The 23,691-nt window shown below is 43.9% G+C and overlaps 1 protein-coding gene across 1 annotated transcript in view; it reads right to left on the minus strand.

Moving 5' to 3' along the window:
- The window catches only part of WDR7 (WD repeat domain 7), an 88,621-nt gene that overhangs the window by 48,986 nt on the left and 15,944 nt on the right, over nt 1-23,691 (minus strand). Inside the window, exons 14-19 of the mRNA XM_010003659.1 lie at nt 21,665-22,434; nt 21,099-21,187; nt 18,438-18,527; nt 16,536-16,654; nt 14,702-14,825; nt 10,423-10,536 (exon numbers count right to left, since the gene is read on the minus strand). Coding sequence (XP_010001961.1) covers nt 10,423-10,536; nt 14,702-14,825; nt 16,536-16,654; nt 18,438-18,527; nt 21,099-21,187; nt 21,665-22,434 — 1,306 coding nt within the window. The remainder of the gene's footprint in view (nt 1-10,422; nt 10,537-14,701; nt 14,826-16,535; nt 16,655-18,437; nt 18,528-21,098; nt 21,188-21,664; nt 22,435-23,691) is intronic.

Here is a 23,691-nt window from a genome sequence, read left to right on the forward strand (position 1 = left end):
ACTAAATACCAGTAAGTCCCATAGCTTGGCATTATTAAAGGCAGGGCATTTTCTGGTTTGTTTTTTAACAATATGTTGAGAAGCCCGTGATGGTTTTACACAGGCAGCCAAGGGCAGCAGCTTCAGAAGAGGGGAGAACTAGAAAACATCTCATGATGAATAATCATATTTGTTAGGTAAGTATAGAATATTATTTTTAGAAAAGACTGTTGCAGCCACCAAAAAGATTTACAGAAACTGCAAGAAAAGTTCCCCTTTGTTCAATCTTTGCTGCCAGACCCTATCCCACCCCAAAGGTCTGGCCTCCCCAGGTGAATCCCTTTGCTTTATCCACATGGTGCACCATGAACAGGTGGCACTGAAACATGGCAATGCAGCTGCTATCAACGGGGGAACTTTCAGGGAATCTGCTGGGCTGCAAGCACAGCCTGACACAGGAGCTCCCAGCAGCCTGAAGGGTTAAGGCACTGGATGTTTTCCTGCATAGGTGGTGCTATTTTAAGCCAATAGTGTGTTTAAATCCACCCCAGTGGAATCAATACCGCACTGCTCCACTCAAGGTGAGACCGAATAAACCTGTCGGGAGCCCTGAGAAATAGGCCTTGCAGAGCACACTGAGTGCTAAGTGCCTTTCAGCCCAGAGACCTGCCATTAAATCATCATTAGCCATCACTCATTCTTCCTAAAAAGCTCAAGGCCTGAACGTGCCCAGTCCCCAGCAGCATAGCCCCCCAACGGGATGGTCCCACCACTCCTCCCCCAGGAGCCGCCGTGGTCCAGCACCCCTGGGAACAGCAGCTCCCACACCCACCAGCCTGTTCCATTCACCAAGCACACCCTAAAATGGTACAAATGAACCTTTACATTCCTTGGCTTTATCCCACAACAAGACAAAGGACAAACATGGAGCACAGCTCCATTTGTGTCTACCCACACCCCCAGGACTGACCCAAACTGCTCTGCACCTTGGCAGAGCCCACCAGCCCTGCCCAACTCCCAGGCTGCTCATGTATTCAGATTCAATCTAGTGACAGATGAGGCATATTAATTACTTTCATACAGTTATAGATTCTTATCTGGCCTCACTGCAATTTTTTTTTGCAGTAGGAAGCATTGACTTGAGTGCCAATTATTGCTTTATAATGAGGCCAAATGAAACAAGCAGCAAACTGATTTCACCTACCTCCCTGCAGGTCCTGAGGCTGCTGCTGGCAGGCACTGCCTGTAAGGTGCTCACTAAAAACACCTCAACATGTAACAGCTACTGAACACCTGAAGCAAGAAAAGCAACAACAAATTTCATTTGCTGACACCCAGACATGGAGATTAACCTGTTTTCTCCTAGCAATAAGGTTTTCACTGTGCTTTGTGAACCCTGTGCTGAAAGTGCCGCTTCATTCTCAATGTGCCAGCAAGAGATGAGCTGCTCTCTTCAGCTTCCATGTGCTCTCCCCAACAAGCTCAACTAAGCAATCACCACCCTCACCTAATTAAATTCTGTTGGAAGCCATATAGCCCAAAGTATTAAATAACTTTAGAATAAATTTTACCAGTGACATTTGATTGTTTTACCACCCCTGAAAACCAGGCATCAGCTACCCATCAATTGTCCCTGAACTCACTGCTTCAGACGTCAGCTGCAGTTGTGTGCTGCAATTCCCAGCAATCTGTCTCTCTCTTCATTACTGTCTGCATAAATAAGTTGTGAAGAAAAGTGTTTTAAATTGCTTTAATGTCACTTGCAATCAGGGAAGTTCTGCCCCACTGACGACCCGTGCCCGACACCCCCCATCAGAACGGCGGAGAATCCATTTTGTCTGTGACTGTTTCCCTGCTCTCAGCTCTGCCAGGAAGCAGCATCCTCACCCATTTTGTGCTCCTAGAGCTGCAGCACAGTGAAATATTCCCTCATAAAAGGAACAGCCCAGAAGAGAAAATTCCAGTGAGCTGCAACCGATGAGAAGGGTGGCTGCAAGGGGGATCTGGGGAGATCTAGGTAGGAAAGTGCCTCTTCCACCCCAGCCCAGCAGCTGTGACAGTTGCAGTTCTGCCAGACTTGCAGCTCTCTAAATGTGTGTAACCACACCTCTGAGCATTCCAGTAACTACCACTACATTAGACATACTTGGTAATTTGATCAGGAAACCAAATATCACAGCACAGTCAAATACTGCGTGATTAACATTCAAATTAGAAGTAACTAATTTATACATAACCAAAGCCAGATTAATGCAAAAGATTTTTTTTCAACAGCATTTAATAAGCTGTTAGTAAGAGACAATTAAAACAAATTTATTGTCCAGTTCCAGATCTCTCCAGACATAGGGAAGGCTTCAATAAAAATGGTACAGATCTGGACTTCACATTCTGAACTACGATTATTGCTTTATTGAAAGGAACATAAGAGTAAAACTATTTTACATTATTGTCATTTTGAAACTGAATGGCAACTTTTTTGATGCCTTATGAAAAGATGTTGTTCCTATTGGAAATCAATGGGAAGGCAGAAGAAATTAGATAGCTATGATTTGCCAAGAAATCAATAAGAAACAGAGCAATATCAGAACCCATGCTCTTTAACTTTTACATATTGAAGCTTGACTTGGACATGAACAGAATTTTAAGAATTTACAGGAGAAAACAGATGAGGTGCCATTATATTTTTCTGTCATATCTATCAGATCATGTCTGACAACTGAAGGTACTTTAAGACCTTTCTGGTTTTGACAGATTAAAGTACGTTCCCCACTGTTTAAAGACAGAATTTAATTTGAAATTATTTAATGCATCCTGAAGAAAAATCTGTAGCACAAAAAAACACCACCAAATAAGTACTTGATGCTCCTCCACACCAGCCACTGGCAGGAGGGCTGGGGGAGCCTCAGGCTGCCAAGTATCAGAGCTGGGGGATCTGCCATGGGACAAGACCAGGCAGCCTTGAGCAGCACCCCACAACAGAATAAGCTTTTCTATATAGAAATACTCAGGGGGAAAGGGAAGCTTTCAGCAGCATCACAGACAGGATTTAGACTGAGATGAGGGTTATATTTCATCAGGATTTTTTCCCCCAAAAATTAACCCACAAAGAACTATATTAGGAGACACATTCTAGAGCCTTCCCATCCAGCCTGGGCACCCTGGGCTCATCCTAGTATGACAGTGGAGGTGCACAAACACATTTCAGGTCCCACCTTGTGCCTACAGGTGGACAGGAAATTCCACGGGTACTGTCAAACATCTTAATATTTGTTTCTTTTTTAGCAATATAGAGACTCTTCAGACTAATATTCTTTAATAACCACACAAATTCTATTCAAACTATAGCAGACTTTCCCTTCCAGTGGGGTCATTTTAGCCACATAGTGAAACCAACAACACTTAATTCTCATTTTCTGCTTCTCTATCCCCCAACACAGGTAGAATCTGCCAACCCAGGCGCCTCCTGGAAAGGCAGGTGAAGGAGGAGGAGGTGGCAGCCCCAGGACAGGGTCCTGTGTGAGCAGAGGGGCCTTGCCCAGGAGTTCAGGATGAGCTGGGGGGATGTGTGTCCCTGGGGAGCAGTTCCCAGCCTGGCAGGGCAGGACCCAGCACTGCCCTTCAGCAGCACGAGATGCAGCGGGTGTTGCACACAGAGCGCACTCGGTTTGGCTTTCAGTCAATTAAGCTTTAAGCTGTCAGCAAACAAGACTTTTAAGTTAATTCTGAATCACCACAAATCAAGTTGAAGGTTGTGAAAGGGCACGCTCACATGCCAGCATGAAAAAAAGGCAGTTTAATTGCCTCTGAATAGATATTATATGCTGCAATTGGCCCATTGAATCTTAGCTGATCCATTTATTTATAAAAGTGCACAGACTAGTAAAAGAAGGAAGTTTATGAACTTTGTCACCTCTTGCATGTAACTAGGTGAAATTAAAGGTTCTCCATAAAAAGGTGTTATTGAAATGCTAATCTTTTAACACAGTTCAATGTTTACAGTATATTTTATTTTTTACTACTTCCAGCTGTCCAAACTCCAGCTGAAACAGGGAAAAAGCTACTTCCAATACAACAAGGTATTGCTTTTTTTTAAACAAAAGAGAAAAATCTTCCATCAGGTTTCTCATACACTGTGTAGATCACTGCTGATTTGAAACTGCTAGTTTGAAAAGCTGACTATCCAGAAGAAGGTTATAAAAATGCTATAAGATGCTATAAAACCAGCTGCCATTAATACATGTCACAAGAAACTGCTGTAAAGTTCACACCAGACCTCGGTCTTCATGGCAATACTTGTCTTTAGAATAAAACAAGCTCAGACAGCAGCAAGAGATCTGCAGAGATTCAAAGCTCTTCTCATAGAATCACAGAACTATTCAGGCTGGAAAAGGCCCTTGGGATGACCGTGTCCAACCATCAGCCCTGCTCTGCAAAGTTCTCAATCATCAGCCCACCTAGAAAAACTGCCACACAAACTAAGGAAATACTGTTTTTTAAATGTAGCAACAGGCCTAATCTGTTTTAAGAACAACATTGCCCGACTTTGTTGTGACTGGTCCTGTGCTTAAACACACAGCTCGAGGGAAGGGGCGGGTTTCTTAAAACAACTGCTACAAACCCACAAACACTGAAGTCTACACAATTACAATGAATGGACACAACGGCTCTTTCTTGTAACCACTCCCAAGAAGATGCTTCCAAACCAGCTACAATGCTTCACTTGCCCAACGATGCAGGATTTTGATCAGGGGATGTCCTTCCCTTCACATCCCACCCCACTCGTGGGACATGGAGGCCTGGGGGAATTCCCAGCATGAGCTTCAGGCACCTGCAGGACAATCCAGGACCCCGATTTCCTTGAGATACTGGAAAGAGGTTGGGAAGTGAATTTGGAACACCAAGACAGGAGCCCAAAGGTGCAGACTGGTACCAGTGCTTGTTGGGAACACCAGCCTGGCCCTTGCTTCTCATTGCTCCTTGGGGAAGATTCACAACCTGAAGTGACATCAGCCCCCCTACCCACTTCAGTGAGTGAAGATGAGCAGCCAGGAGAACACAATTAAGTCATCAATATTTTTCCAAGACAAAAAGAACTAACTTTTCCCAAGTTAACACGATTTTTTCAGAGTAACTGTAGCACAAAGGGAGACTGTGCAGCACTGGAAGAAGACATCTGTCACCAAGACAAGGAAATAATTTCAGACCAGAGTCCCAGATGGGTGCTCAGCCTGCTGGTGTATAATGAGGCTGAATTCCCACTCACACACAGAATAAGGATTGACCCTGCTTAGAGACCTTATGCAAAGCTTAGCTGCACATCATCAAATAGAGATCAGAAAGTATAGGAAGCTAGATGAAAAGTTGCATTTTCAACAACAAAGTAAGCATTTGTAACCGAATGTGTGTTAAAGATGCTGCTCATGCTACACTAAAGAAATCAATATTTAACACAGTCTATACAAAACCACACTGCCTGCCAACATGGCTTTCATCTAGTGCACTCATTTCACTGACATCTGTGGTAGGTGAAGTAAATCCTGTAAAGTTTGCACAGCTACCTACTCCTGTGATCTGAATTAGTAACTCCTGGTGTAAATGCACAGGTGTATTTAGAGACTTGAGGCAGGGCAGCTTGGCCAGGTTTGTACCTGTGTGCTCTGCCTTCTGGCAAGTCATGACTCTGAAATTTATATTCAAGCTTGCTAGCTTTTTCAGCCACAATACTTAAAAAAAAAAAAAATAAAAAGAAATCTCCAGCCCTACTAGGAGTGGTACTTCTTTCTAGACCAGTCCATAAGGAGAAGGTGCCAGGCCAGCCAAGGCCAGGCCCTGCTGGTGGGCACTGCTGCCCTGCACCTCTCCCTTCATTCCAACCACCCCCAGCCCCCAAACAAGCCAGATTTCTTCAATTAGTCCTCCCTTAATGACAGGCTCTCCCAAAGCTGACAGATGCCATCCAGACAGATGTCAAGCCTAGAGCAGGCCCTTCCTGGCTGTGCTGGGTGACATCTGCTTGGCCAGCAGCTGCCTGGCTCTGCACACACACGGGCAGCTCTGGTGCAACAGCCCCGGGGCTTTCCAGGAGGGATGGCTCCTTAAAAAAGGGAACAGAATCTTACCCCCAGTGCCACACTTCCCTGCAGGCAGCTAAGGACAAATTGCAGGAACCTAGATCCTCAGTCAGCTTGGAATATGACTACATATTACACATTTCTCTAGGTGCTTCAGAATTCCTGTTAAACGCAGGAAAACTCCATTCAAGTTCAGTTTTACACGTTCAACCTGTGTCTGTGAACTCATTCCATTTTAAACTGGGACAGAAAAGACCAAGTGACAGGGATGAGTCAGTGGGTATTTTTTGTTTTCTTCATTAGCATCTGAAAAGGCTGAAGTTTGCTTCAGATGATAAACCCTCACTTTTCTGGTGTTCTACACAATAGTCAGCATACGATATGGTAGATGGTTTTCCAGCAAGTGATTAAATCCCAATTAAAAGCTGCTTTGATCTCTCAGTGGCAGCTTTCCAGCCCTGTGACAGGGTCTGTGGAGGTGCTGAGGTTCAGGATAACCTCCTTGAAAGGAACCCAGCAGGATGTTCGTGGGGAGCCTGTCTCTGGTGGCACCCTCATTGTGAGGAGCAGTGGGGCTGGGCTGGCAGATGGCTGCACTTGCTGTGCCCCTCCACTCCAGGTTTTCAGGGAATGCCTGGCTGGGAATGGGAAGCATCCAATGGGCACCTGCCCTTCCCACTTCAAAGGAGCCCAGCTCCAGCAGCAAGAAAGAAAACGAAGGGAAACCACTGAAGTAGTCCAGGAGCACAATATATTAAATAAAAAACGAAGAATAAAAAAATAAGAGCACAGTATGTGACCTAACAGGTGAGTGCCCCCAGCTTGCAGCTCACAGGTTGGTGAAATAGTTCCCTCTGGTACCATGCAAACCTGTGAGGTAAAAACTGGAATCATCCACAAAGAAAAACAATGCATCAGCTAGGAGCTACATTGAAACTACTTCAAATAGTTAAACTCTACCCAAATCAAAAAATCTCACCAGCGTTGAGAAAATAAGAGGAACTCAAAACATGAGAAAATGCTGGAAGTTTAAAACTCCTGGAAATCCAACCCACGTTCTGCTGCACTTCAGTAGGGATGGGGCCATAAGGTACAAGATGAATCACAAGAAATACAGTCCCTGCCCTTGCCCTGTTGAATCTTTAATACGGATAAATACTGTCACTGATGGAAGAGTTATTTTGGAGTTTAGGCTATGGGTTAATTTAGCAATATTTCTTGCTTCTGACTTTGCCAGTTAAAGGACAATTATTGCTTCACAAGTGCTACTTATTATGCATGAAACTAGATTTGTGGATATTGAAAGAAGAGATTTAAAATATTACATTTTCAAGTTGACAAACATTGATCAGCAGCTTTCCCAGATTTGATGTTCTGTATAAACCTGTGTGTGCCCCCCTGTAACTGCTGGAACCTGTATCAGAAATGAGTGTTTGCACCACACGCAGATCATGCTCAAGTGTCTACTCAACAGAGACTCCTGGTGTCACACAGTTAAACACCAGGCACTCCTCAAACATCTGTTTATTGCCTGAACCTGCTGCAAGATGCCCTCAGACAGATCTCCCTCCGGGCAGGGGATCACCAAGGGCCAAGGAGTGGGCTGACCACTGTGTGTTCCCATTCTGGGCACTCAGGTGTGCCAGCAGCGGGCAGGAGGAAACAGGCTGGGCCAAATAACCAGCCTTGTCTTGGCAGCTAAAGCAGTCTGTGTCCACTATCTCCAGCCTTCTGGAACAATAGAGCTTTAGGAATAAATTGCATTTCAATTCAACTCCCCACTCTCCTGCCAGAGCCATGGCCTGTGCTGTATCACAGCCTCTCCTACAATGAGAAACGTTTATGTTGCCTCAAGTAGAACTGAAGGGAAAACGTATCTGGTACAGTTTTTATTTATGGAAATACCAAACCAGAGTAATTGGTCCAGTAAGAGTGTATTTCTCCTTGTCACCCCTCAGGCCACCTGTTGGAGTGTGACCATTTCACAGCCATGCCAGCATAAGCAAGGTGTCCCCAGGGCAGTGTCACCTCCTGGGAGCAGGCACAGAGGGGCACAGCAGCCAGTCCCTTGGATTTCCCACTCACAGACATTTTATTTTCAGGCAGCTGTTCAAGTGTGGAAAAACCATAAAACTTGGGCTTTTGCTTCATAGAATGGTTTTGGGTGGAAGAGACCTTTAAGATCATAATCTTCCTTATTTACTGGAAAAGCTCATTGCATTTCTAAAGTAAAAGATGATCTTTTGGAGCCTAAAATTATACTGAAAATACAAATCAATTATGAATTACAAAATTTCTTAAAAGCTAACATTTGGAAAAAGCCATTTGCCATCATGATGAAGTGCAGAGTGTTGAGCACTGAAGCCAGTAGGTTTTAAGCCCAATCAGGAGGAAATGCTGCCTTATTTAAGCACGATGTTTGCTCTGCTTTTAGTTATCCAGAAAAAGCCTTCCAAGCTTTCAAGGTATGAACACACACTACTGCTGGGTGGGAAGACCACACTTGCACGTATTCTCAGTGCATTTGAAGCCAGCCCCAATTTTCCAAGTAACTCCTGCTGTGTCCCTCAGTGCTCAGGAGGCACTGCAGTGCATTGCTGCAGTGCTTCCCACACCAGGCTGCAGTGCCTTTCAGCCAGCTCAGCTAAAATGCTTTCCTCTCTGAGAGGACTGATGTGAAAGTGATCCTTTTAAACAATTATTTGGATAAATGAAAGCATTTGGTGAATCTCATTTTGAACTGAGAAAAAAAGAAATCCTGTTGACCACTGCACAGCAGCACTACTTTGTGCAGCCAATCAATAAAGATGAGCCTTAACAGGACCAGTACAGGAAGAAGCTGCAGCAGATTTGTAAGATAAGGTGAAGTTGAAATGCTCTCAAAACTTCTGGGGTTTTTTTTGTATTCTACCAACACAAAACTGTATTCAGTTGTAGACAAAGACTCCACCTGTACTCAGGATACTTTTTTTAAAGCTTAACTGCTTCTAATACCAGAACCCCAGATGAAATGGATACAGCCCCCAGACTCCAGCAAGGCAGCAGGCAGCTGTCAGAAAGCCTCCGAGCTCAGCAGTGCAGCACACAGCAAACACACACAGCATTTGGAACTTACTCCACTGAAGCACCCATCCCATCTTCAGTCTCCTCCCCGTGAAAACAACACACAGCACCAAAGGGGCAGAAAGCTGTTCCAGATGCACCACACACTTATAACAATGCTAAAGCTTCCCAACCTCCAGAAGGTCCGGAACAGATGTGAGATGGCAGATGCTCCTGGAGGAAACACAGATCTGATCCATGTGCTGGAGAAATCTGCCTTTCAGGAGGTGCTGAGCCCATTCGTTATTGTATTTTCAATTTTTCTGAGGGTTCATTCCCTATTTGTTGTTGTTTCCTGACATGTCCTGCATTGTGTCCCAGCTGCTAAAGGCATTCCCAGCATCCTCCCTCCCTCTCGGCCGCTCCTCCTTAGCCTGTTACCCCCAGTCCTGCCAGTGTTCCCTGTGCCAGACAGGTTGTTGTTCCACCAACAGTGATCCTGTCTCTGCCACCTTCAACCAGAGACTTGACACAAAACTAGATCTGTCACACTAACCACCTTCAGCTCGACAGAAAGAATCCATTTCCTTTAGACCTTCCCAAAATCCTAGACAAAGCTGAGCCCAAAGGCAGAGCTTCACACCCTACCGCTGTGCTGAAATCCATCCTGAACTCACACTCCAGCATCTTGATACTGAGCACACAAATAGCATAACAGCATGGAAAAAAAAATCAAAATATAACTGCTTATAATTAAATGCATCTTTTTGCAGCACCTGCCCTGTCAGACTATGCCTTGATGGACCAGAACACTTGGCATTACCTGCCTTCAGTGAACTACAGCAAGAGTGAAAAGCCAGATGAGTGTTGTAGAAATGAAATTCTGGTGTGACAAACAAGCAGCACAGCTTGTGGCCAGAAGGTCCATTCAATCAAGCAGACTGATGGCAGCAGCCTTACATCAGATCTTTCACCAAGGTAAATCACTTAAGGGGGAACTATACAAAATCATATCAAGCCCTTATTCTTCAAGAGCTACAAGCTAAACATGGCAGTTGCAGGCAGGTTTAAAAGCTGCCAACACATATATTAGAATATGGTTCAGAAGTAACACAGTGACACTAGAGTTGTCACAGACAAGCAGGTATTTGGTTTTACCCTACAGCTCTTTGCTAACTTTTGAATAACTTCCTTTCTACCAGCACAGACTTCCTGGTAAGTAGCCTAAGGATTTAATTTCCTCATGAAGAATATGCTGTGTAGCAGACAGTGTTCCATCTTCCCTGAACAGTACCTACTATGGAAAAAAATAACTTCTTTTCATGCTCACCAGGTGGGATGTCATCATCAACCAGGTCATGTTCCTCTTCCTGAACTTTTGCTTCTGTCCCCAGAGAATCTGGACTTGCACTCCCAGTCTGAATGGCTTCCGTGGTCACTCCAGCTGAAAGAAACAACCCAACACCCACAAGAAAGTCAGGGATTTTGGTAGAGAATATCCTTAGATCAGGAAAAATTAAAAAAAGTCATTAACTTTTGATGTTCTGAACCTTGCAGTGTGAATCTGTGAAACAGACAAAGCCAACAGCAACTATTCTCTGGTTTCTCTGCCCTGTAAACAGACTTTTCACAAACCTACCCTTGAAAAAGTTTCTCCACACTCTACGTGCCTCTTTTGTATCATCATCTTTTCCTGCCATCTTCTAGCACCATTAAAAATATTAGCTACACATATTGCACACTAACCATTTATTTAGCCCCGAACCAGAGAGCTCAGCAGAACCTCTCGCACATCTCCTGTTGATGCTTCCCCTCTCTCACCAACAAGTGCTGGTTTCCAGGCCACTTCCCAAGCACATTCATTCATCTGACTCAATCCATGAAATTTGAGTTGGGATGAATCTGACAGCTGCTACTAGGAACTGCACAATGAACCCCAAACTGTGCCACGCAGCACCCTGTGAGTGAAGTTAACATCTCCTGTTTGTACAGCCCCAAACTTTCATCATTCCCTGGAGCAGCCCCCCCAAGATTCCAGCCAGGTGTTATCAGAAGTGTTTTGCTAAGGGCAAAAAGAACAGCCTCACAAATAGCCTTTCCCAAAGGGTTTTAGGAAAGCGGAAAAGCAGGCTAAAGGGATGCCCTGGTAAGGTCTCTTTCCTCTTCCCTCCCAATGGCAACACTGTGCCTGCTGCTGCTGGAGCAGCTCAGTGGAATCATCACCATGAGACACTTCCATCCTCAGCAGCTTTCAGATAATAGACTGCTAATCTCCTCCAGGGCAGGGCTGGAGTCCCCATCCCTGGGGGGATTTCAAAGCCATGTAGATGTGGTACTGAGGGACATGGGGCAGGGGTGCCCTTGGCAGGGCTGGTTGGACTGGATGGTCCTAAAGGTCTTTTCTAACCAAAGTGATTCTTCAGTTTGATGCGATGGATAAACAAAAACAGCATCATAGGTCACACATGGAGAATCTCTGCTGTGTACCACAAGGCTTGTGAGTCCACACCTGAAAGCCATGGGGCTCCACGTTGCCTATAAACCAGTTCAGAAACATCAACATTCTCACGAATATTCCAGACTCCTCTGAGTAGTTTTTCATTTTTTGTTCTGTTTTAAAATACCAACTTGTGATTGTCTGGTAGCAACTGTGAGTGATTGTCTGGCAGCAATTTCTAGCCTTCTTCTGCCACAATCCCTTTATAAAGAAACCAGTACCTTTTAATAGCTTTCTCAACGTCTTTCCCTGTGTGTCAGCACATATAAAAATGGTGATGACAAATCTGCAAGCAGAGAGGGACACAGTGCAGAGTCAGGGGCATGTCACCTGCTCAGGCTGGCAGGGCTGCCCTGAGGTCACACGTGCTGCCAAACCCCACCTCAGCCTTATTCAGGACACCTTTGCTGGACACAGAGATGCTGATAAAAATTTATGCCCCGGTATTAAGAGGCAAAACTGGCAGAAGCGGAGGATGAAGGAATCCAAGCAACATTTCTTTATCTTCCTTATATCTTCTCCTCAACTTTCTAGCATAAACAGACACCTTTCAGAAGTCCATTGCATTCATTTTGGCCATCCTAAATAACTCCTGGCCCCTTCAATTCTGCCCTGGACCTTTAAAAAACCGCACCATGTTTTAAGGCACATGTTACAGTGTAACTAAGCCAGACACTTGTTACCCACAACAGCAACCTTTGTAGCTCCTTAATTTGTTTCCCCTCTTCCAGGGCAATTACTCTTCTTCAGAACACCAGCACCTTTGTGGACATTCCCACAGACAGTAACAGTATCAAATGCCTCCTCAGACCTGGCATTCAGGAGAACCCCAAACTCCATAACCTTAATCCACTATTTTTCAACAGTCTTAGTATAAAATAAATTCATTTCCATTGCCCTGTTTGAGAGGTTCCCACTGTCAGTGCTCTCCCACTAGCATCTACACTCAGGTCATTCCCTCAGCCAAGCTCAGCTGACTGCTCTGGTTTGTATTTTCTCCCTGTGTTTTAAAACATTCTTGTTCAGACAGACAAGGGCATCCTGATGTAGAGTAAAACCAAACTCTTAGATTTGCTAATGATTAAAATAAAGGCCAAAACACAGCTTGGATCCAACTACTTGAACTGCATGCACACAAAATATGCAGGGTTTTTTCTTACACCAGTCAGTCCTGCTGCTGTAAAAACAGATGCCACACTAACCTGAGCACAAACAGAAGCACAAGAGGCAGAATAAGATGTTCAGCTGCCAAATGATGCACATGTAAAACAGAACTGCAAACTCTGCCCTGAAACTTTCAAATGTAATGAAGTCACGAGAAGCACCCAAACAGCAAATTACTGAAACTAATACAAATTACAGGTTGGTTTTCAGTACATTAAGACAAAGTTCCATTTTTGGAAGCAGTCAGCTGGCTAAAAGCAGGCTCTCCAGGGTGGTTTAGATACACTTCACCAACACAATTATGTCCGTAACCTCCCACCCAAGGAGGTCAAGCAGTACCACTCCAGAGAGAAGAAATTCCTCATCACCAACAGTTGCTATAGCAGCTACTCTGGAGTGGAAAGGGCAACTACAGCTGCTTTCTACAAACTGCCTGCAACAGACCTCTGAAGGTCAATTAAAAAATGCACCTAACTACACAAAATGGCACAAACATCCACCACGTGAATCAGGGCTGTTTGGTATGTGCACAAACCACACTTCCACTGACTAACTGTGCCCCAGCATCCCTGGGATAAGGCAGCTACTGCATGGCTGGAGGCTGCAATTAACAGCAGCTTAGTCTCACCAAAACATTCCCAACATCCCTTTAAAGTACTGTGTTCCATGTAATTTATGCATTCAATTTAGATTTAATAAGATTATTACACAGCTCTCAAAAATCAATTGGTATTTAATAGAGAGCTTTCTCTGAGCAGCAACGACATCCTTCAGTGGAAAAAGAATCCCCTCTTAAGAGAGGTGAACACCTATGACTCTTATAACTTCAAAGCAAACATTCTCCTTCATGATAACATAGTTTTTATTGGTTTTTTAGACACTGCAGATGCATCTGGACATTATTCTCTCAATAGACAAGGCAAGACAAGTTTCTAGATAGATAATTGAGTGAAGTATCTTCCAATAATACGTTCTTTGAGCCTGTACAACCTCTGCTTCAATAAAAATGAATAAACCAAAAACTGATAAAAGACAACAGATAAATTGTTGCCAGTAGTTATTTAATGGTTTGGAGAAGAAACACGATATTGCATATCACTGAGTAGTGCTGCAGGAACACCAGTACAGCCAGAAGACACTTATTTTGGTAAAGATGTTTGGGTGAGTCAGTTCCAGTCACACAAAGGCCCCAGCAGGGCTATATTCTGGTAAGCCCCTTGTCTGCATGTGAGCCAAGAGTTCCAAACAAGGATCAGAACATAAAAAAACAAAACCCAACAAAATCAGAAAATATTCTGCAAGCAAAACATTTTAATAGACAGCATTTTATCAAAAGGGACTGGCTTATATGCAAGATTAGACCCATAACCAAACAGAACTGCAATTTGTTTCACCTTATAGCTGTGTGACTTTTAAAATTGGTACTAGTTTCATGCATGAGGTTTTTCAGTCAGCACACACCCTCTGATAAGAGAGACAGAGAAACAGGGGGATGGTGGTAGAGAACAGCTGCTACAAACCCCAACACTTCCCCTTGTAAGCACACTGCAGAACTGAAATATTGTTGCAGAAGTGTATCTGTACCAATATTAAAATATCCTCAGCCAGAGAAAGGTGACCTGATGAGTAACAAGGTGACTGTTCACAACTCCTACCCTGTAATTTTACCAGCCTCCTCACAGTTGGTTTCTCCCCTGCAGCCCCCAGCAGCAGGGACAGGCTGGGCAGGACACCCCAGTCCCCAGGAGATGCTCTGCAGGGTCTGACTGACCTGACCAACATTAGTGACCCTCAGGGATTTCACGACGCTTGAGCATTTCAAGAGGTTTTTCTCTATAACCCCAGACTTCTCCCCTGGGTTGGTAGCCCAATTTTCTGTGCAAAATGGCTTTTTCCCCCCTTTCCCCAGCAACCCAGCTCAGTCCAGGTGTGACACAGCCTCACTTACGAGATATGACGCTGTCCATGTACTGTGGCAGGTAGGGAGCCCAGGCATCAATGGTTTCTTTCCGACCTGCCTGCTCAATTCTTCTCAGCTCAGCCAGCAACAAGGCCTGGGCAGCTTCTCTGACCTGGAAAGCCAACAGGAAACAGCAGCTCAGATCTCAAACACTGACCAGCATGTTTCCCGTGTGATTGAGGAAGAACTAAAGAAAAATCTTGCACAGAAAACCAAGCTCAGCTTTCAGAAGAGCTCTGTTTTTCTCCCACCTCTCCACCTTCAACACACAAGCCCCATCCCTGGAGGTGTTCAAGGCCAGGTTGGATGAGGCTTGTGCAGCCTGGTCTGGTGGGAGGTGTCCCTGCTCATGGCAGGGAGGTTGGAACCTGATGATCTTTAAGGTCCCTTCCAACCTTCATTATTCTGTGAATCTATGAAAATTCTAAATGTGCAATGAATAACATTTTTCTGTGACAAACACGGTGAGATGAAAGTGAAACAAAAAAGTAAATTCAAAATATTTTTGACATGAGATTTACTCATGTCCTCCATATTACAAAGGCTGAACAATGAAAGAAAAGGAAAATACATTAAAATGGTTTATCAACGTTTTTTAAAAACAATCTGGGTTTTTAGACCAAAAATACAAAATACTACCTTAAACTATTTGCACCCCATTAATAACACTTGTTCCACCTGAAGAATTCATAAATACACATTCATAAACATACAGGCCTTTTTCCATCTAAGAGATTTAATGCACCTAGAAGTGAAGGGATTTGATCAAGGTAAAATGAAAAAGTTGTGGACAAAGGAAATATAAATATGCAGCATTTCTGTAGCTCACCAATTTGAATGAGTTTCTAAGTACTGCCCCTCTCAGGAAACCCCATCTCACACCAGAACAGGCAATCAGGCAGGACAAAACATTCCCAGCTCAGTTCCAGGACTGCTGAGGACCCACAGTCACCATCTCAGCTCTTTCCCCCTCGGAAAGCTGCACAGTCACCACACTTTTTGCCAGAAGAAGCACAGGTGCAGTGTGAAGGGCTCCTGGTCATTTATCAAATAGTTGGTGACAAACCCTTTACTGGCTGCTGGACACATTCTTCAAAAGATGCAGCAACTAAACAGTCTCTTAACAACTGCCCTCTGCAACTGCCTGAAAGGAGGAGAGACCTCATTGTCCTCCACACCTGCCTGAAAGGAGGTTGTAGGGAGGTGGGTGTTGGCCTCTTCTCCCAAGTGAATAGCAACAGGACCAGAGGAAATGGCCTGAAGTTGCACCAGGGGAGGGTCAGATTGGGTATTAGGAACAATTTCTGTACTGAAAGAGTGGTCAGGATGGGACAGGCTGCCCAGGGAAGTGGTGGAGTCACCATCCCTGGAGGGATTCAAGAGATGTGTAGATGTGGCACTTCAGAGCTTGCTCTACTGGCCCAGGTTGGGGTTTTTTGTGGGTGTTTTCTGGTGGGTGTGTGTGGTTGTTTGGGGTTTCTTTGTGTTGATGGTTGGACTCTGTGGCCTCAGAGGTCCTTTCCAACCAAGACAATTCTGTGATTCTTAATAGAATTAGGAGGCCTTTATAATCCAATAATTTCTTTAAAAAATAGGTTCAGCAACTGGAAGGTAAGCAAAATAAAATGTGATTTAGACATGATCCCTTTTTCAACATTTTGACAGGTTAACTGGAAAATTAACCTACTAGATCTGAAACACAAACTGCAGGAACTTGTGTCAGAAAAGAATTATCATTTTTTTGTGTGTATGAAGGGAAAACTTGATCAGTAAAAGATCAATCCCCCAGAACCCAACGGCCCAGGAAGCCCAATGGAATCACCTCCAAGCATCGGTCCTGCCACCTGCGCGCCAGCATCTCCAGCAGGGGAGGCCTGAACTTGTCCAGCCCCAGCAGGTCAGGGAGCATCACACAGTGCATGGCAGCCAGCTGGCTCCACCCTGGCAAAACACAGCACAAGGGGATGAGAAACACCAACACTGCAGCAGCTTCAAGTTAAAAACAGCATCAGGCACGTCGGCATAGGCCACTGGCCTGGTGCACACCAGGTCTTCAGGAGAAGGTGGGAGAAAGAGGGAGAGGAATAAAACAGAATCAGTTTTGCAGCAGGAAACCAGAAATGTTTCTTCTGCTGTGGGAACCTGGGGCTAGTCCTTTCTTTACTGATGCCAGCTGCCTTCTGGCCACTGCATGTGCTTTCTGTAGTGGGCTGGAATCACCCTCTTCCAGGCAGAAATCCTGCCTCCTGAGCCAGCTGGGCACAGCTCTTACACACATGCAAAGGAGACATCAGTAGAAGACTGCCTCAAATTAGCCCCCACTGTACAAAAACATCCCTCTTCCTCCTCATCTCCTCTCAAGAAGACTCCAGTACCTAGTTGCATGCCTGGATTTTAACCTTTCAGCCTTAAGAATGCACTCAGACACACTAGACACAAAGAGTCCTTACAAGTATTATGGCCAATTCTGTGCAAAATCATTAGCCCTGGTTCTGAGTTCAACATTTAGATGTCCTGCTCCAACATTCATTAGCATTAATGTCCTACAGGCAAGTAGGATAGAATTCCATAGAATTTCTGTCCTATTTTAAATGGTACCAATCTGTCTAAGCATGTTTGTGTGTCACCTACACCTTATTCCAGGGCACTTATTTCAATTCAGCTCGTGTTATGGGCCTGCAATGTGGTTAAAATCACTTAAAACCAGTCCAGATGAGCTTATCAAGCTCCAACAACAAAGCTTGTAAAATGTTTGTCAAGCATCCTATGAAAAGAATTTTTCTAACCTTATGCTCTACACTGAATTGAGAAACTGGAGAAATACTTCAGGTGGGCACACAGAGCTGTATTTTTAAGTTGTCAGCAATACTGAGCATAACAATCTAAATATAATAAAGCTCTTCATGATGCTACAAGAAAAGAAACCATGATGTCAATTTTCCTTGAAGACAAACAGATTAAAAAGAGGAATTTCCAATTTAAGGGAGCACTGTTTCTACTACTTGAGATGCACAAAGGCAGGAATTTATAGCTTACTAATAGGGGCATAAACCCTCTGATTTAAAGCCACTTGCTGACAGGGATTTAAGAAGTGTTTGGTTGGTTGGGTTTTGTGCCAGTTTTTATTCATAAGGTGCACAAAGGTTTATTAGAAAAAAACCATCCCCAACACAAACCCCAAGTAGTTTAAATAAACACTTTTCCTGAGCACCAAACAAATGTTTCAATAACATGGGGTTTGTTTCATTTTCAAAGGAGCATTACATGTTCAGTCTTTCAGTGTGTATTGTGGACTAGAGCTTTGGTGCTCATCCAGCAGGGGAGCAGCAGGATCATCCCATGCCCATCCAGCAGCTCTTCCCCAGGCAGCAAGCAGGGCTGCCCAGGGACTTGTCCCCACAGCCAGGAGACAGGACACAGCACCTGGGGCTCCTCTCCTTCAGGTACTGCCCACAGGTACTTTCAAAAGACAACAGCAATGCAGAATAAGTCCCCAAATCAATTTCTGATGGATTAAGAACTGAGTGTACAGACAGTCTCAGATGCACCACCTGCATCTGCTCTCCCTCCCAACGCTCCCAGCAAAGCAGACACCCACCCCCCTTGCCTCTCTTTTTTGCAAAGAAAATTCCTACATAGATCAAATTAAACTCATGTCATAACAATGATAAGGGACATCCGTGAAAGTAAAAGACAAATAGATAGAAAAGTGAGGAAAGAATACCTTCATTGACTAAAAAACAGGTATGTAAAGTGGGAGCAGTGTCAGAGCCAGAGTGACCAGCTTCAGTGCTAGAAGAAACAGCAGGAGCAACTTGCAGAGGAAAGAAGAAAGAGAGAGAAAAAAAAAAGAAAAAGAGGAAAGTGAGGATAGCAGCTTCTGAAAAACAGATTAGTATCACTAAAGAATGAAAAACAAAACTGGAGGAAACTGTGATAATATTAAACTTAAAAAAAGGTCTAGGTTTTACAAGAAGTGCAATGCCAGTGAGAGGAAGACATGCAACTGCAGAGAAACAGACACCAACAGACACCTGCAGCTTCTGGAAGGGCAGAAGTCACAGCAACAGAGCAATTACAAATGTCTCTCTCAATAGCTGGGTCTGGGTTGGCAGCACAGTTGACTAGCAATTTTGAAAACAGGAGTTTCACTGTTTTTTGTGCTTTTCCCATAGCTGGAGTTGGAATTGACACTTCTCGTCTCAACCTCTAGAAATTACCCCTTCAAACCCCGGGCTGCCCCATCTGTCCCTCTGAAACATCCCAGACTGTGTTGCTGGTGATGAGTTTTGATACAGGTTCATTTTAGACACGTCCCCACCCAAAGAATATTGGGGCCTATACCCTGGGAAGGAGCAGACTGCAAAGCAGAACACAGAGCAGGCAGGCAGGACTCCAGGCCAGCACAGCTCAAGCAGATTCCTCAAAGCAGAACCCATGACATTTAACTGGGAAACAGCAGCATTTCTTGCTGCAAAGGCCATTTAAAAGCAGTTCTAAACATTGTCCTTCCACTAACGCTTCACGACTTAATATTATCACATGAAAAGCTGTGCAGACCTTCTGGCACACACATGCCACAACCCAGGGTCAACGTGGAGATTTAGGGGTCACTATCTGACACTTCCTTCCTATAGAGAAATTACCATATGTCATGCACAAGCATCTTCAAATTAATCCCCCCCTTTTACTCCGTTGCAGAACAACAATGGGTTCAAGCTCCTGAACAGATTAAGCATTGTCTTCTGAATGGTCTGTTTGCTTTTCATGCAGTGAACTTCTTTTGTCACGGAGGGACATCTGCATCTGAACTACTTTTTGCACACTCTGCACACAGATGCAGCACGACAGGCACGTGTGCAAGGGCAGCCCCACCAGCACCCGGCCCCCAGGGACAGCCAAGCCTGGTTTCAGGGGGGATATAAAAATCCCTCTGTATTTTATGAAGGAGATAGCTTGTGAAAACACAAACCCACCCCATATTAAAAGTTAAGTCTTACTCTGCAGTTTCTTTTTTGCACTGTTGGGTGCCTCCCAGGGGTGGGCACAGCAAGTCACCGTGTGGAGGCAGCTGGCCCTGAGGGGCACAGAGCTCTGGGCATCTCAGGGCAGACACCATCCAACTGATGGACACCCACCATTGTACCTCTACCTGCTTTTGAAGAGCTAGAGCACCAGTTCTTAAAACTCCAGCACTAGAATTATCTGAGGAGCAAGAGGTGTCCAACGGGATGTCAAGGTGAGATGCTGAGGAAAAGTGTGCCCCAAAAGTGCCCTGAGAAACCAGCCTGTGCCCCCAGAGCATGCAGGACACAGCACCAGCCACAGAGCAGGATGACAACTTAGAGACAGGAGTGTTCATCTAGATCTGTTTTTGACAGCACCCAGAATTTCATTTTTATCTGTTGTTTCACATGAAGTTGAAAATATTTCCCCTGGGTAACCAAAGGGTGCCTATCACCAAAACCAGCACAGCTGCTTCAAAGAAAAAGTACATAACTGTCATTTGGGAAAGAAAAGCCATAATGGAACAATATCTTTAAAGACAAAACACAGACAAGTTTTGTCACACTGAGTTTGCTATAGAGACACCAACACTCAGAAATCCTGAGCTTTCAAGCAATTACCATTCAAAGAGAAAAAGTAAATGGCTGAAAAAACCCACAAAACAACAAAATTTCCCCCCCCTCAACTGACAAAATCCCCCCACATGTTGAGACAAGAGCCCTGTTTTTTTTTTTTAAATTTCTGCTTGTTGTTTCTGACTCCTACTTCTCTATTTCTGCAGCACCCATGATGATGAACAAAGCCTGACACATCCCACTCCTGAAACTGACTTGCCCTTTCCAACCAAAGATCACAGTTCATTAAGATTTCTATTTAGGAAGAGAATAAAAACACACAAGTGTTGCTGATGCACAAGTCTCCTCCTCAGATATAAACATCTCCCTTTTTTGCGAGTGAAAGCAATCACACAGTTGATGTGTAAGTTACCTGCTGTGTTCATTGGCTCTGTAATACAAGATTAGTTCCACACTTTAAAGAGATATTTAAGGCCTCAGGGCTTTACAGACTAACATGAAAATGTTTATGTAGGTTTTCATGTTAGTCTGTAGAGCCCTGAGGTACAGACCTTAAACCTCGTGCCATCACCTCAACCAGACTGTTTGGGAGCACTTAAAAGATGCAAAAGCTCATTGTCAGGGAATGACTTCATGACAGTTCCAGCATCTTCTAGTGATTATTAATAAGGTCTCACTCATTACAATTTTCACCTAGAATATTTCACTTCACCTAGAATATTATCACTTCATCATAAGGTGATAACTTCAGTGACAAGAGCTGAAGTGACATATCAAATTGTTCCAAAGTAAGTGGTTTTTACCTTGCTTAATCTGTCCTTGGACTGCATGACTTGAAACTGAAGGGGACGCCTTCGCTTTTGACATCTCAGGAGTGCCTGGCCTAGGTGGCCTAAACACAAACCATGCATGGAGGGGGAGGAGGATGGGGGAAACAAAGAGAAAGAAAAAGACATTATTTGCTAAAGATACTATGACTACACAAATTTTGAAAAGCAAAATTTGAAAAGCAAAACTGTGATTTTTTTTCTGTCAAACTGAGTGTTCTGTAACTTATTTACAGCTCCCAGGTAGCTTATTTGTTGGTGACAAGTTCATCTGCAAGTTTTCATTTATTTAGAATTTGATGTACTCCTTATAAAAAACTATTCAAAAATAAAAAGTGCTAGGAAAAAAGGACAAAAATGGCCTCTCTAGCACATATGTTAATAAAAACACTGATTCGAGAGAGCAGAAACACACTGAGTTCCACCTGGCACCAAAAGCTGTTGATGCATCAAACCCCACGGTACAATCCAACAAAACAAAATGCTGTATGAAAGAGAGACTCAAAGAAAGTCACACAAGCTCCAGTGGGTACATGCCCTACCTGGTGGGACCTTTCTTCATGTGGTCTCCAATGAAGGTCGCATTGGTCATGCTCATCAGCGTGTTGGCCAGTGAGATGACTGACAGGAGGTGCTGGGTGGTGACAGCCCGGGACACACCGTATGTCCCCTTTCCCAGGCCTTCTGTCAGGGACATTTTCCTTCCCAGCTCCTCACTGCCACACGAGGGTTTGCCTACAGGCTGATTATAGCCAGGAAGCATCAGAGACATGTGGCCTCCTCTGGACAGGAGGCCAAAGGACACGGAGCAGTGTGGCTTGAGCATCCCCAGGCGATCCAGGCAAAGCTCATCTAGAACAGAATTCAGGCCCCAGGCATGGAGACAGGACATGAAAAGCTTTGCTGTGTCCATGGTTAGATTATATTCTAATAAAGTTAATGGTTTGGATTTGCTAGAGCGATACTCTGGGTCACCATCTTCTCTTCTCTGCCTCATCGATTCCTCATCCTCATCTTCATCATCCAGAAGATGCTCTTTTATGTTCTCTTTGATTGTTTCCTTGACCTGCTGGAAGAGCACGGCTGCTCGTTTCCCAGCCAAGAAGGAGCCTCCCTTGTCAGCCCCCCCAGAGGCTTTCTGCAAATTCTCAGGAGAAATGAGAGCAGTGTTGGGCCTGGAGGCCTCCTCAGTCAGCAGCTGGATAATCAGGGCTTCCACGTCAAAGAAGAGCACGTGTATGTCTGGGTCTGTTAAGTTAGTCTTTATAGCTTGGACCATCAGGGAGTTGTGGGAGTATTTTGGTAAATTCCCCTGAAAAAAATATAAAAAATTGACATTTTAATTGGATTCCTTTCTTAACACTCCTGACAAAGGTAATTCACAAATTAAGGAAGCTGTGGGTGATCAAAATTTGAAAACTCGCATGGATATAAAGCACATTAGGCCAAACATTTTAAATCAGTGGCCAATTTTACAGCATTTTCCACAACATGTCAGACTTGTGATCAAGTGCTGCACCTCTAAAAGACAGAAATTTCACTTTATCAGATAACTAGGGCTCTCCAGATGAGACAGAGATTCACATTTTTTTCATATGAATTCTAAAAGATAATAGTTCCATTCCAAGGAACAAGAACACTTCAGTATTTTCTTATTTAATACACATTAGTATCCAAAAGTGAAATATTTAAAGTGTAGCATCAATTTATGCCATTGGAAAATAAGCTACTAATATATCCACTCAGACACACATTTAGTGTGTCACTTATTATTCACAACTTAAATCCATCTTCTTCCTCCTCCCCTTTCTCCCAAGGGGGAAAAAAAATAATAAAAGCTGATTAAAGTCAGAAATAACTGAAGCCTTTAACTATTGTAAGAATTTTACCAACGCAAAACTATGCTCAAATCCTTAGTTTCCTCAAACAAGTGAGAAAGAGAAATAAACAGAAATTTTAACAGAAATAAATCTGTCTGAATGTAAATAAAATGTAATTTATTCTCTTGTACAATGTAATTACCAGCCTGGAAGACACAAGGTTGAACATGCACGTTGGATGCACAGCAAAACCATCGCCCTACACAGCTCTGAGAAGGGCTGCCTAAGACCTGGTATTTTTTCCACAACTGAAAGAAGGCTGAATGGTTTGACCAGAAAATATCAACCTTTACTGAAAGCAGAATTGACCCTAAAGTTCTCAGTCTGTCCCTGATGAAAACACTACAGTCAAGGCTCCTACACCTTTTCTCACCTGTGACTCAACAGCCTTTACATCAACAGAAACTCTTCCAGTTTGGTGGGTTCTTTTGGGAACCACTAAAGCCCATTTGACAGCAGGAAAGGAATTTAGAAACTCACCAGGTTTGCAGCTTTTCTGCATGCACTGCATGTTTATTTTGGCAACCAGGCATGTATATACACACAGACACTACCCGTACATGCAGATTAGACAAACTAACATACTATGTAGCATGCAGAAATGCCTACATTTTAGTGTAGATGTACACAACTTTGGATTAGTTTTCCCCTTTTCCATGTGCATCCTGAGATGTTGCTTCCTTTGCCCA

This window comes from Chaetura pelagica, unplaced genomic scaffold, assembly GCF_000747805.2.
Source record: "Chaetura pelagica isolate M959 unplaced genomic scaffold, ChaPel_1.0 scaffold488, whole genome shotgun sequence".
NCBI lineage: Eukaryota > Metazoa > Chordata > Aves > Apodiformes > Apodidae > Chaetura > Chaetura pelagica.